This window comes from Oryctolagus cuniculus, chromosome 12, assembly GCF_051225735.1.
Source record: "Oryctolagus cuniculus isolate XC-2025 breed Fujian yellow rabbit chromosome 12, ASM5122573v1, whole genome shotgun sequence".
NCBI lineage: Eukaryota > Metazoa > Chordata > Mammalia > Lagomorpha > Leporidae > Oryctolagus > Oryctolagus cuniculus.
Genome location: NC_142878.1, coordinates 100,672,918 through 100,687,254, shown reverse-complemented (window position 1 = coordinate 100,687,254; position 14,337 = coordinate 100,672,918). Strand labels below are relative to the sequence as shown.

Genomic DNA, 14,337 nt, shown 5'->3' with positions numbered 1-14,337 from the left:
GGCCAGGTTTGGATTGTTTTCCATTTTTGGTGATGCTTCTGCATCACCGGAGTTGGCCCAGGGACCCTCCTTGTATTAAGGATCACCTACCAGGCCGAATCTGCCCCTGCCCATAGCTGACGGGGACCAGTCATCTGTCACTCACATGAGCAAGGGGGACACAGGCCCCCACTATGTTGTTTGACAAAATATTCCCCCTGATGTCCCTCCTCCCTCTGGAGGGGCCTGTTCAAGACTTCACAGGGCTGGTGCCATGGCTCACTAGGCTAATCCTCCACCTTGCAGCGCCGGCACACCAGGTTCTAGTCCCGGTCGGGGCGCTGGATTCTGTCCCGGTTGCCCCTCTTCCAGGCCAGCTCTCTGCTGTGGCCAGGGAGTGCAGTGGAGGATGGCCCAAGTGCTTGGGCCCTGCACCCCATGGGAGACCAGGAGAAGTACCTGGCTCCTGCCATCGGATCAGCGCGGTGCGCTGGCTGCAGCGTGCCAGCCGCTGCAGCCGTTGGAGGGTGAACCAATGGAAAAGGAAGACCTTTCTCTCTGTCTCTCTCTCTCTCACTGTCCACTCTGCCTGTCAAAAAAAAAAAAAAAAAAAAAAAAAAAAGACTTCACAGACGGGGCCGGCACTGTGGCACAGCGGGTTAAGCCGACTCCCATAACTCCAGCTTCCAATATGGGCACCAGTTTGATTCCCAGCTGTTCCACTTCTGATCCAGCTCCCTGCTAATGGCTTGGGAAAGCAGTGGAGGATGGTCCAAGTGTTTGGGCCCCTGCACCCATGTGGGAAACCTGGAGGAAGTGCCTGGCTCCTGGCTGGCCCAGTCCCAGTAGTTGTGGCCATTTGGGGGAATGAACCAGCAGATGGAAGGCCTCTCCTGTCTTTCCCTCTCTTTCTCTCTCTCTCTGTAACTCTTTTAAGTAAATAAATTTTTAAAAATATTTATTTATTTGAAAGTCAGAGTTACACAAAGAAGGAGAGGCAGAAAGAGAAACAGAAAGAGAGAGAGAGAGAGAGACGTCTTCCATCCGTTGATTCACTCCCCAATTGGCCGCAGAGGCCAGAGCTGCGCCAATCCGAAGCCAGGAGCCAGGAGCTTCTTCCTCCAGGTCTTCCACATGGGTGCAGGGGCTCAAGTGCTTGGGTCATCCTCCACGGCTTTCCCAGGCCACAGCAGAGAGCTGGACTGGAAGTGGAGCAGCCAGGAATCAAACTGGCAGCCATACTGGAGGCTGGAGAAGTGGCGCCCATATGGGATGTTGGCACTGCAGGCGGCGGCTTTACCTGCTACATCACAGCGTTGGCTGCATAAATAAATCTTAAAGAAAAAAATTGGCTGGCACCACGGCTCACTTGGCTAATCCTCCACCTGTGGCACCGGCACCCTGGGTTCTAGTCCCGGTTGGGGTGCCAGATTCTGTTCCGGTTGCTCCTCTTTCAGTCCAGCTCTCTGCTGTGGCTCGGGAAGGCAGAGAAGGGTGGCCCAAGTCCTTGGGTCCTGCACCTGCATGGGAGACCAGGAGGAGGCACCTGGCTCCTGGCTTTGGATAGGCGCAGCGCGCCAGCCGTAACAGCCATTTGGGGGGTGAACCAATGGAAAAAGGAAGACCTTTCTCTCTGTCTCTCTCTCTCTCTCTCTCACTAACTCTGCCTGTCAAAAAAAAAAAAAAATTGTCTATGTCTCACACCAGAGTATTTGGGTTCAGTGCCCAGCTCTGCTCCTAACTCCAGCTTCCTGCTAATGCAGACCTGGAGAGGCAGTGGCGATGGCTCAAACAGTTGGGATCCTACTAACCAATAAGGGAAACCTGGATTGACTTCCCTGCTCCAGGCTATAGCCTTGGACCAGCCCTGGCTATTGCCAGCATTTCAGGAGGGAACCAAAGGATGTGAACTCTCCGCCTCTCAAATAAAGTAATTAGTTGGCCGGCGCCGCGGCTCACTAGGCTAATCCTCCGCCTTGCAGCGCCGGCACACCGGGTTCTAGTCCCAGTCGGGGCGCCGGATTCTGTCCCGGTTGCCCCTCTTCCAGGCCAGCCTTCTGCTGTGGCTAGGGAGTGCAGTGGAGGATGGCCCAGGTGCTTGGGCCCTGCACCCCATGGGAGACCAGGAAAAGCACCTGGCTCCTGGCTCCTGCCATCGGATCAGCGCGGTGTGCTGGCCGCAGCGCGCCGGCCGCGGCGGCCATTGGAGGGTGAACCAACGGCAAAGGAAGACCTTTCTCTCTGTCTCTCTCACTGTCCACTCTGCCTGTCAAAAATAAATAAATAAATAAAATAATTAGTTAATTAATTAATCAAGTTCATGGGAAATGAAATTAAAATAGCTTGCTGCAATTTAAAAAAAAAAAAAGATGATTTATTTATTTGAAAGTTCCAGAGAGACAGGGAGGGACAGAGAAATCTTCCATCAGTTGGTTCACTCCCCAGATGGCTACAACAGCCCAGGCTGGGCTAGGGTAAGCTTTGTCTGGGTCTTTGCTGCTTTTCCCAGGCCATTAACAGGGAGCTGGATCAGAAAAAGAACAGCCAGAACTTGAGCTGGCACCATGTGGGATGCCACTGTCATAGACTTCACTGGCTAAGCCACAATGCCAGCCCCTGCAGAAGTTTGAGGGAAGACCAGGACTGTAGCACAGCAGGTTAAGTGGCTGCTGCAACACCGGCATCCCTGTCAGAGCGCTGTTTTGAGTCTCGGCTGCTCCACTGCTGATTCAGCTCCTTGCTAATGCGCCTGGGAAAGCAGCGGATGATGGCCCAAATGCTTGGGCTCCTGCCACCCATATATGAGACCCAAATGGAGTTCTGGACTCCCAGCTCCGGTGTGGATCAGCCCTGGTCATTCAGGCCATTTGGGAAGTGAATCAGTGGATGAAAGGTCTTTCCCTCTCTCACTCTGCTTTTCAAATCAATCAATCAATCAATCAATCAATCAATCTTAAAAACTTTTTGATGGGGCAGACATGGTACAACAGATTACACTGACACTTGGGATACCCACACATTACTCTGGAATGCTGGTTTGAGTCTCGGCTACTCCACTTTTGATTCAGCTTCCTACTGATGCATCCTGGGAAGCAGCAGAAGATGCCTCAAGTGCTTGGGACCATTACCCACATGGAAGACCCGGATGGAGTTCCAGGCTCACAGCTTTGGCCTAGCCTGGCCCTGGCTGTTGTAGCCATTTGGGGAATAAACCAGTGGGTGGAAGAACTCTCTCTGTTAATGTGCCTTTCAAGTAGATGAAAATAAATTTTTTTTGACAGGCAGAGTGGACAGTGAGAGAGAGAGAGACAGAGAGAAAGGTCTTCCTTTGCCGTTGGTTCACCCTCCAATGGCTGCAGCGGCCAGCACACCGCACTGATCCGAAGCCAGGAGCAAGGTCTTCTCCTCGTCTCCTGTATGGGTGCAGAGCCCAAGGACCTGGGCCATCCTCCACTGCACTCCAGGGCCACAGCAGAGAGCTGGCCTGGAAGAGGAGCAACTGGAACAGAACCTGGTGCCCCGACCAGGACTAGAACTCAGTGTGCTGGATCCGCAAGGCAGAGGATTAGCCTACTGAGCTGCGGCATCAGCCTGAAAATAAATTTTTATTTTATTTTTTATTTTTATTTTTTTGACAGGCAGAGTGGACAGTGAGAGAGACAGAGAGAAAGGTCTTCCTTTGCCATTGGTTCACCCTCCAATGGCCGCCGCGGCCGGCGCACTGCGGCCGGCGCACCACGCTGATCCGAAGGCAGGAGCCAGGTGCTTCTCCTGGTCTCCCATGGGGTGCAGGGCCCAAGCACTTGGGCCATCCTCCACTGCACTCCCGGGCCATAGCAGAGAGCTGGCCTGGAAGAGGGGCAACCGGGACAGAATCCAGTGTCCCGACCGAGACTAGAACCTGGTGTGCCGGCGCTGCAAGGCAGAGGATTAGCCTATTGAGCCGTGGCACCGGCCTTGAAAATAAATTTTTAAATAAAATTAATTTAAGGGGCCAGTGCTGTGGCAAAGCAGGTAAAGCCACCACCTACAGTGCCAGCATCCCATATGGGCGCTGGTTCAAGTCCCGGCTGCTCCCCTTCTATCCAGCTCTCTGCTATAGCCTTGGAGAGCAGTGGAAGATGGCCCAAGTCCTTGGGCCCTGCACCCACATGGGAGACCTGGAAGAAGCTCCTGGCTCCTGGCTTTGGATTGGCGCAGCTCTGGCAGCTATGGCCATTTAGGGAGTGAACCAGTGGAGGGAACACCTCTCTCTTTCCCTCTGCCTCTCTGTAACTCTGCCTTTCAAATAAATTTTAAAATCATAAATAAATAAATAAATAAGCAAATTGATAACACAGCATTATCTCTATGGCTGTCTGTTTTTTGACTTGGTGAGCTGTTTTTCCTTCTGAATGGATGGAACTCATAACTCATAGGTCATCTTGGTCTGTGTCTTTATAAATGGAGATGACCCAGTTCTTTTTTTTTTTTTTTCAGATTTATTTATTTATTTATTTGAAAGTCAGAGTTACACAGAGAAAGAAAGAGAGGTAGAGGGAGACAGAGAGGTCTCCCATCTGCTGGTTCACTCCCCAGTTGGCTGCAACGGCTGGAGCTGCACCGATCTGAAGCCAGGAGCCAGAAGCTTCTTCCGGGTCTCCCACACGGGTGCAGGGGCCCAAGCCCCTGGGCCATCTTCCGCTGCTTTCCCAGGCCACAGCAGAGAGCTGGATCAGAAGTGGAGCAGCCAGACTCAAACCAGCACCCACATGGGATGCTGACACTGCTAGGCAGTGGCTTTACCCGCTATGCCACTGCGCTGGCCCTCCAGTTCTCATTTAAAAAAAAAATATTTGAGAGGCTGTGGGGCCGGGGCCGTGGCTCACTTTGTTAATCCTCTGCCTGAGGCGCCGGCATCCCATATGGGCACCAGGTTCTAGTCCCGGTTGCCCCTCTTCCAGTCCAGCTCTCTGCTGTGGCCTGGGAGTGCAGTGGAGGATGGCCCAGGTGCTTGGGCCCTGCACCCCATGGGAGACCAGAAGGAAGCACCTGGGTCCTGGCTTCGGATTGGCGCAGCGCCGGCCGTAGCGGCCATTTTGGGGGTGAACCAATGGAAGGAAGACCTTTCTCTCTGTCTCTCTCTCTCACTGAATATAACTCTACCTGTCAAATAAAATACATATATATATATATATATATATATATATATATATTTGAGAGGCAGAGCTACAGAGAAGGGGAGGCAGAGAGAGAGAGAGATCTTCTATCCGCTGGTCCACTCCCCATTTGGCTGTAACGGCCGGAGCTGGACCAATCAGAAACCAGGAGTCAGGAGCTTCTTCCAGGTCTCCCAAGCATGTTGGCCGTCCTCCAGTGTTTTCCCAGGCCGTTAGCCAGGAGCTGGATCCAAGTGGTGCAGCCGGGACTCAAACCAACGCCTGTAAGGGATGCTGGCGGAGACTTAACTACTATCCACAGCTCTGGCCCCAGTTTCAGAGGTTTAACAGGAGTCAGAAACACACACACACACACACAGGAGTCAGGCTGGTATCTGCTGGAAGTAGGGGAGCATGACGTTGTGTCTACTACAGCGGTTTACAAGGCTGAAGAATGAGCGTGGGCTGATGGACACCACCTACGACACAATGAGGCATTTGCCCTCCCCAGCACTGGTGGCCTCCAGGAAACAGTAGTGCAAAGCCGAAGCCCAGGACAAAGCGGAGCCCTTGCACAAGGCAGCAGCACCTTGGAGAGCAGCACCCGAAAAAGCTGGCTCCAGTTTCAGAGAATCTAAGGCTCCAGCCGCTAAACTAAAGTGCCCTTGGCGGGGCCTGCCTGGGCCGGCACTGCAGTGTAACGGGTAAAGCCACCACCTGTGATGGCAGCAGCCCATATAGGCGCCGGTATGTGTGGATCAAAAGCGGAGTAATCAGGATACGGCTCCATTTCCGACCCAGCTCCCTGCTACTGTCCTGGGAACGCAGAGGATGATGGCCCAAATCTTGGGCTTGGCCCCTGCGCCCTGATGAGACCAGGAAGCTCCTGACTTCAGCCTGGCCAAGTTCTGGCTGCTGCAGCCATCTGGGGAGTGAACCAGTGGATGGAAATCTCTTTGTGTCTCCCTCTCTGTAACTCTGCTTTTCAAATAACTAAAATCAGTCTTATCAAATGAAATAAACTGCTACACTTCCCTCGTCTCTGGCTGGTTTCTCAGCCTCGGGAGCCCTGTTTTGCATTGCCCAGGCTTCTCAAACGAGGAGACTGTGCCCTCGTTAACAGGGATTAATAACAAGGACAACAAAAAGAACAAGGATACTTAAAAAAAAAAAAAAAAAAAAAGCCGATCGGGCCCGGCGGATGGCGACACCGAGGGCGTGCGCCGATCGGGGTCCGCGAGGCCGGATGCTGGCTCTGCGCCAGGCCGCGCCCACCCGGGGCGGCCCCGGAGAGAAGGGACCGTCAGCCCAGTGCCTGTGACCTCCGACTATCCGCCCCACGGCACCGCCTCCGTGACCGCACAAACTCCTACGAAACCCCGTGACCCGGAGCCGCGACCCGAGCGCGGGAATGTGGCGGGCACCCTAACCACCGGAAGCGGAAGTGGAGCTCCAGAAAGGTACCGGAACCCAGAGGTCCCTGCTCGCAGAAAGACAGCAGTGCTGACCAATGAGGTAACGAGGGCCTCTCCGGCGCCCGTTAGTTTCCCAGGGTGGGCAGGCCAGTGCTAGCGCGCGCGTCGGGCGGCGGGTGAGGGGACCCCCGGGCTGCAGAGCTTGGGAACGTATTCGTCGACGGCCCGGAGCGGCCGTTGCTCCTGCTTACCCCCTTGCCCTGGCGGCTTGGCCCGAGTCTTTTGTTAGTGTGCAGCTGGGACCCCAGATGTCCTGCGGGTTGAAGCGCCTCGCTGTGGCGGGGCTGCGCCGGCGACGACACTGCGTCCCCACTTCCCCGCCCCTGCACACACATCTCGTTTCCCGGGTGAGCGCTCGCTCACGCCACCGCCGACCGCGGGGCCGCGCGCTGTGCGGGTGGCAGAGGGTGCGCGTTCCCGCGCGGTGCGGTAAGTGCTAAAGGGTCGAGCGTTCAGAGGCGGCGGCTGGGAGAGCCCGGGAGGGCAGCCGTTCCGCTCGGCCCTCACTTGGCGGAATCCCCGAGTCTCTCCTGCTTCACAGGTGAAACGTCCGAGGGTCGGGGAGGGGTCCCCGGGGAGCGCTGAGAGCACTAACGGGGCAGCTTCCGGCCCCGGGGACCCGCTAGGGAGAACCGAGGCCCGGCCCGGGGCAGCTCCGCTTCACCGGTGGGGAGCTTAGGGAGCCCGGACAGGTGTCAGGCCGGGATCGGAGCTACGCCAGGGGCTTCGGGAGGCTGTGAGCGAGGTGAGGGAGGAAGACTTGGCCGCGTGCCGGGCTGCGGGTGCGGGAGGCCGGGTGCTTCCCCAAGGGAAGTACAGGGGCGGGCAGGCAGGGAGGCGAGTTCTGGACGGGCGGAGAGTGCGGCTCTAGGAACAGCGCCAGCGGGGGTGCAGGCTGCAGGAGCAAGCCCGGAGAGCCCGGACCCCAGAGGAAACAGCCAACCAGGTCTCTGGGCTGCGCCTGGAGGCCAGCTGAGGTTTGTGGTCTGGGGATGGGAGGCGCAGCGCACACCTGGCGGGTTCCAGGGTCTCTGAGGATGTGAGCTGAGCCTGGGGGCTGCCTCTGAGAACTGCCCCAAGAGTGTGGGGAGTGGGAGCGGGAAGTGGCCAGAGTCACTGAAGTCCTGCGGAGGGGCCCTTCCCAGCGAGATGGAGACAGTTGTCTTGTTGTTGCTGCTTTTAGTGTAGATTTCTGATCGTCCCAAGGTGAATGCCGTGGTCCTGGAGGTCAGCTGGTGACTGGAGCTCCGTCCCTAAACATAGGGACCCGTGTGGGGAAAGAGCAGACACAGGTGGTACCTGAGCTGGGGCGGAGGGGCACCTGCCCAGGGCATCAGGGCTCCCGGAATTCCTTCGGGGAAGAGGACTGTGTCTTTCCTCCCAGCACGGAGCCACGGGACACAGTGCACGCCCACCCCTCATCGCCTCTGTGGGCCCGCCTGGAGGACGCAGGCCATGACGTGATGGCCTGGCGACCTTTCAGGACCCACAATTTGTCCTTCCCCCGCCTATTGCGGCCTAAGGCTGCAGTTCCAGCTACGCTGCTCCCACCCCCACCCCCACCCCAAGATGCTGTCTTCCTGCTAGATGGGGAGGAGTTCAAGGTTTCAAGTGCGTACCATGAACTCTTCTCTCAAGTTGACACTTACACATCTAGTGCCCTCTTCTACTCGAGTCCCGTAATCGAGTCCCGGAACTCATTTTCCTCAGGAGACCGCCCTGTGGAGTCTCTCTGGCAGGCCCGCTCTCTGTCTTCCCAGATGGAGGAGACGCCTCCTCCGCTGACAGGCACTGCGACTGTCCACATCCCCCCGCCCGGCACCAGCTGTCACGGCAGAGTCCTTGGTGAGCGTCTCTGGCAGACGCAGGGATGGAGTGAGCAGTGGCAACTCCACGGCCTGCTAGATTGGGTTTAGCAGCTGTGACAGCCTGAAACTCCCTGGGTCACTCGGCTGATCCGGGGTACACAGGACTCCCAGCGAGGGCTCGGGAGCCGCCTGGATCCTAAGCCAAGGCTTCTGCTGCAAGTCCTGGACGTAGAGCAGCAGAGTCCGGGTTCGTTAATGTAACGTCGGTGAAGCAGCTGACATCTCCTCGCGAAGCTCTCGGCCCCTTTCAGCCTGGAGAAGTGGCTGTGGGGAGGTGGGACAGGGAAGTGAAGCACTGGCTTGCTAACTGGCAAGTTCAGCTTCTTAGCACGCCTTAAAAAGAACAGATACTGGCATGGTGGTGGACTGGGTTGAGGTGCCACCCGTGAAGCTGGCAGCCCACGTCAGAGTGCACGTTCGAGTCTAGGATGCCCCAGTTCCCATCCAGCTCCCTGCTAATGCTCCTGGGAATGCAGAGGAAGGTGGCCCAAGTCCCTGGGCCCCTGCAGTCCGTGAGGGAGACCAGATCCAGTTCTAGGCTTCTGGCCTTCGCCTGGCCCAGCCCTGGCTGTTGTGGCCCTTTGGTGAGTGAACCAGTGGATAGAAGCGCTCTCTCACTCTGCCTTTTGAATAAATAAATCTTTAAAAAAAAAACCAGACTCAGAACGGGACTCCACTTTATTCGGCGGCGTGCCACGTCTGTCCCCTGGGAATCCAGGCTGATTCTGAGCAGATTCCACAGGCAGCAGCAGGTGGCGACCTCCCATTTCTGGGAAACACCTGCCCGCCCCCCTTCCTTTTAGCAACCCCCTCATCTGCTCGCATTCCCGTCTCCACTGCCAGCATCCCCAGGTCAGCGGTGACAGGAGGAGGACAAGCTCCGGCCCCCAGCCCCCGTCTCCCCAGAAGCGCTGATGTCCTCAATCAACCCTTAACGGTGTTCTCAGTACAGAAAAGCGGACAGAGTGCTAGCTCTGCAGAGAAAGTGAAAACGTTAACAGGGAGATCACGAATGCATAGACGGAGTTAACTCAGGAGTCTGGGCGTGGGAGTCTGCAGGTTGCAGGACTGTTGGCCCTTGATGAGACAAACCGGCACCCCGGACGGCAGGTGTCCTGGGGTCCAACGTCACGCTGCAAACACGAGGCCCAGGGTCAAGTGTGTTCCCCTGACAGCCGACTGAACACAGGGCAGTGAGCAGACCACGTGGTGCCCTCCGTGCAGACCTCTCCCGACAGGCCCTGGCCTCCGACCAGTGGAAGGGGCGCTGGGGCCTGCGTTCCAGGCTGCAGCGTGTTGGTTCTGGACTTTACGGAAATAGAAAGGGCTTGACCTTCACGTGCGTGTCTCGGAGCTGCAGAGGCCCCTCCATCCTGAGCTGATACCGAAGCCCAAGACGGCGCAGACGGGAGAAGCAGGTTCTGCTGTGGGCAGGGGCCCGGGAGGCTGGCGGCTTGGGGTGAAGGCACCTTGGCCCAACAGTGGCAGCAAAACAACCACACACACACACATGTCTGGTATTTCTTTGTCTTCCATCTCACACAGAGACACATTTCCCCCTCCCCCCAGGCCAAGGAGGAAACTGAGGCACAGAAGAATCAGGGAGAAGCCCAACCAAGCGGTGAAACATGAGACCCAGTTTCTGTTCTCGAACGTGGCGAGGCTGGCCTCTGCCAGTGCCCTAGGAATGAGAGCCGGGCAAGACTGCAGCAGAGGAAACCCCAGGGATGGTCCAGGGCAGCACGGCTCCTCCTCCACGTGGGTCCGCTGCTGGGTGGTGAAGTTGGTCCCCCTCCCCCCGCAGCGTCAGCACAGCTTCCCCTTCACGTGGGTCCGCTGGTGGGTGGTGAGGTTGGTCCCCCTCCCCCCGCAGCGTCAGCACAGCTTCCCCTTCACGTGGGTCCGCTGCTGGGTCGTGAAGTTGGTCCCCCTCCCCCCCGCAGCGGCAGCACAGCTTCCCCTCCACGTGGGTCCGCTGGTGGGTGGTGAAGTTGGTCCCCCTCCCCCCGCAGCGTCAGCACAGCTTCCCCTTCACGTGGGTCCGCTGGTGGGTGATGAAGTTGGAACTGTTGCTGAAGCCCTTGCCGCACTCGGGGCACCGGTAGGGCTTCTCCCCGGTGTGGATGCGCTGGTGGATGATGAGGACCGAGTTCCAGCTGAAGCCCTTGCCGCACTCGGGGCAGCGGTAGGGCTTGTCGCCCAGGTGTGCCCGCTGGTGCATGACGAGGATGGAGCCGCGGCTGAAGCTCTTGCCGCACAGGAGGCACTGGTAGGGCCGCTCGCCGGTGTGCACGCGCTGGTGCACCACGAGCTGCGAGCGCTGGCTGAAGCCCTTCCCGCACTCGCCGCACTTGTGCGGCCGCTCGCCCGTGTGCACGCGCTGGTGCTTGACCAGGTTGGAGCTCCAGCTGAAGCTCTCGCCGCACGCCCGGCACTCGTAGGGCTTCTCGCCGGTGTGCACGCCCTGGTGCGCGATCAGGCTGGAGCTCTGGCTGAAGCTCTTCCCGCACGCCCCGCACTTGTAGGGCTTCTCCACCAGGTGCGTGCGGCGGTGCGTGGCCAGGTTGGAGCTGCGGCTGAAGCTCTTGCCGCACTCGGCGCACTGGTAGGGCTTCTCGCCCGTGTGCGTGCGCCGGTGCGTGATGAGCGCCGAGCTCTGGCTGAACCTCTGGCCGCACTCGCTGCACGCGTAGGGCTTCTCGCCGGTGTGGATCCTCTGGTGCCGGATGAGGTTGGAGTTGTAGCTGAAGCTCTCGCCGCACTCCTTGCACGCGTAGGGCTTCTCGCCGGTGTGGATGCCCTGGTGCGTGTTGAGGCTGGAGCGGTTGCCGAAGCTCTTGCCGCACTCGGGGCACGAGTAGGGCTTCTCCCCGGTGTGGGTGCGCTGGTGGGCGATGAGATTGGGGCTCCTGCTGAAGCTCTTGCCGCACTCAGCGCACTGGAAGGGCTTCTCGCCCGTGTGGACGCGCTGGTGCGTGATGAGGTTGGCGCTGCGGCTGAAGCTCTTCCCGCAGTCCCGGCACTTGTAGGGCTTCTCCCCCGTGTGGGTGGTCTGGTGCCGGCTGAAGTTGGAGCCGTCGCTGAAGCTCTTCCCGCACTCGTCGCACTTGTAGTACTTCTCGCCCGTGTGCGTGCGCTCGTGCGTGATGAGGTGGGACTTCCGGCTGAAGGTCTTCCCGCACTGCGGGCACTCGTAGGGCTTCTCACCCAGGTAGGTGCCCTGCAGGCCTATGAGCTGGCCCTCGTCCCTGCCCTGGGGCGGCACCTCCCCGCGGGCCCGGGACGCACGGCCTGTCTCGGAGTCACTCTCCCCGTTGTCGCTGTGTGTGTCAAAATCTGTAACAACGAAAAACACACTGTGCCGACTCGATTCCTGTCCTGAGCGGACAAGGAAACCAAAGGGACACGTCTGCCAACTAAACTTCTAGTGGAAACGGAGAGGCTGGGAGGGAACCGACACCCTGAAGGGTTGTTTCCTTCCAATGGCGCACGTGCGTGTCAGGCCGCGCACACTGTGGCCACGGCCTGGAGCTGAGAGTCTTAAAGGTCCCACGGGGCTTACCTGTCTCTCCCCTGGGACACAAGGTCAGGTGGGAATTTGAAAATCCTAATTAGAGGGCAGCAACGGGTACACAATGACCTCTACACCGCCCTGGTGCCCGTTCTCTGTAGGTGCCCAGTCTGGTGTTGGGGCAGGTGTGTGGCGCGGTGGGCCTGGGACGCCCACGCGCCACAGTGGAGTGCCTGGCTTCCGGTCTCAGCTCCACTCAACACCAGCATCCTGCAGTGAGGCCCTGGGAGGCAGCAGGTGATGGCTGGAGCAGCGGAGTCCCTGTGGATTATGTTCTGAGCTCCTGACTCCGGCCTGGCCCAGCCCTGGCTGCGGCGGCATTCGGGAGTGAACCAGCGCATGGGAGATCTGTGTCTGCCTGTATCTCTGTTTTTCAAACAAATAATTAAAAAAATAAAGCACAGGGCTGGCGCTGTGGTGCAGCAGGTTAAAGCCCTGACCTGCAGCACCAGCATCCCATATGGGCACAGGTTCAAGTCCTGGCTGCTCCACTTCTGATCTAGCTCTCTGCTGTGGCCTAGGAAAGCAGCAGAAGATGGCCCAAGTCCTTGGGCCCCCACATAGGAGGCCTGGAAGAGGCTCCTGGCTCCTGGCTTTGGATCGGCCCAGCTCTGGCCATTGCAGCCATTTAGGGAGTGAACCAGTGGATGGAAGACCTCTCTCCCTCTATCTCTTTGCTTCTGTAACTCTGCCTTTCAAATAATAAATAAATATTTTTAAAAAATAAAGCAATAAATAAATCTGATGAATAACTTAACTGGTTTCTTTTTTTTTTTTTTTTAAACTGGTACCAGAGAAGTTTCCCTAAAACTCAGTCTCCTTGCCAAAGGAACTTATACAATGACCTCTTGCATTACAATGTGCCCAGTGTCTTACTACTTGGCATGTAACACAGGACAAGATGACAGCAAGGACCCTCGGACCATTTGTCTACACAAATCAAACAAGTGGGCAGTTCAAGGAGCCCTCAAACTCGCTTACACATTGAGCCTACGGACGAGCGTTTTGTTTTTTAAAAACTTACGCAGTTATAATGACAGGAGGACAGAGATGGAATCTTCCGTCCCTGGTTTACTCCCAAATGTCCACGACAGTCAGGGCTGGGCCAGCTGAAGCCAGAAGTCAGAAACTCCATCCAGGTCTCCCAGGTGAGTATAGGGACCCAAGCGCCTGGGCCATCTTTTGCTGCTTTCCCAGGCACATTCACCTGGAACTGGATAGGAAGTGGAGCAGCCAGGACTTGACCCAGCACTCTGATATGGGATATGGGCATTACAAGTGCAGCTTAACCAGCTGTATCACCCCCCCACCATGGACTTTTTAAATTGGTAATACAAAATATCCAGCTTCTATGAACTCATCAAACCCCCTCCTGCTCAACACTTAGCAAACATGTGGGTGAAAAAAACTTATTGGGAGGAGGGGAAGGTGGGCATTCGGTGTCGTGGTTAAGTTGCCATGTGCGACGCCTGTTTCCCATAATGCAGTGCCCGGCTCGAGTCCTGGATCTTCCACTTCCAATCCAGTTTCCTGCTGATGCACACCCTTGTGAGGGAGCAGGTGATGGCTCAAGGACGTGGGTCTCTGCTGCCCACATGGGAGACCTGGATAGAGCTCCTGGCTTCTGACTTCAGCCTGGCCCAGCCCTGGCTGTTGCAGGCATTTGGGGAGTGAACCAGCAGATGGAAGGTCCCCCCCCCCCCACCTCTGGTTTTCTTTCTCTCTGCCTTTCAAATAAAATGAAAATAAATTAAAGCCAGGGGCAGGTGTTGTGATGGAGCTGGTTAAACTGCTGCTTGTGACGCCTACGTCCTCTTAGAATGGCTGGTTCGAGTCCCAGCTCCTCTGCTTCTAATCCAGCTTCCTGGTAAAACAATCCTGGGAGGAAGTGGGTGATGGCTCACGTGCTTGGGCCCCTGCCACCCACATGGACGAACCGAATGAGGTTCCTGCATCCTGGCTTCAGCCTGGCCCTTCCTTGGTGATTGCAGGCATTTAGGGAGTGAACCAGTGGATGGAGATCTCTCTTTCTCTCTGTTGTCCTGCCTTCCAAATGGATGAAAATAAACAAACATTTAAAAAGAAAGAAAAGGATATACAAAGACCCCAGTAGGATTTCCAGAAGAAATAGATGAGAGGCTCTGAAATCTGCCCTAGGTGCAGCCAGACAGGCAGAGGGCTGGCACCTGGATACGCCTCTGCCCCGGGTAACTGTGTTTCCTGGACTGTGTGTTGGTTTAACAGCCCTGGCTAACAGAGACATATGCTCCAGGAAGTGTCACTAGAAACTGATGGCTGTCGCAACA

General features: G+C 57.0%; 2 protein-coding genes across 3 annotated transcripts in view; both read right to left on the bottom strand.

Moving 5' to 3' along the window:
• The window catches only part of LOC149123196 (uncharacterized), a 31,346-nt gene extending 18,330 nt beyond the window's left edge, over nt 1-13,016 (bottom strand). The window contains exons 1-2 of the mRNA XM_089309606.1: nt 13,013-13,016; nt 6,784-11,796 (exon numbers count right to left, since the gene is read on the bottom strand). Of these exons, the coding sequence (XP_089165732.1) occupies nt 10,475-11,796; nt 13,013-13,016 (1,326 nt within the window). The 3' untranslated portion in view covers nt 6,784-10,474. The remainder of the gene's footprint in view (nt 1-6,783; nt 11,797-13,012) is intronic.
• Nucleotides 1-14,337, bottom strand: part of LOC100344616 (zinc finger and SCAN domain-containing protein 2) — a 33,995-nt gene that overhangs the window by 6,760 nt on the left and 12,898 nt on the right. Inside the window, exon 4 of one of the 2 annotated variants that reach the window (XM_051828036.3) lies at nt 11,664-11,796. The exons of the other annotated variant lie outside the window; for it this stretch is intronic. The gene's annotated coding sequence lies outside the window, so the exon portion shown is untranslated. Of the gene's footprint in view, nt 1-11,663; nt 11,797-14,337 lie in introns of those variants that run through there. 2 annotated transcript variants of the gene reach the window in all.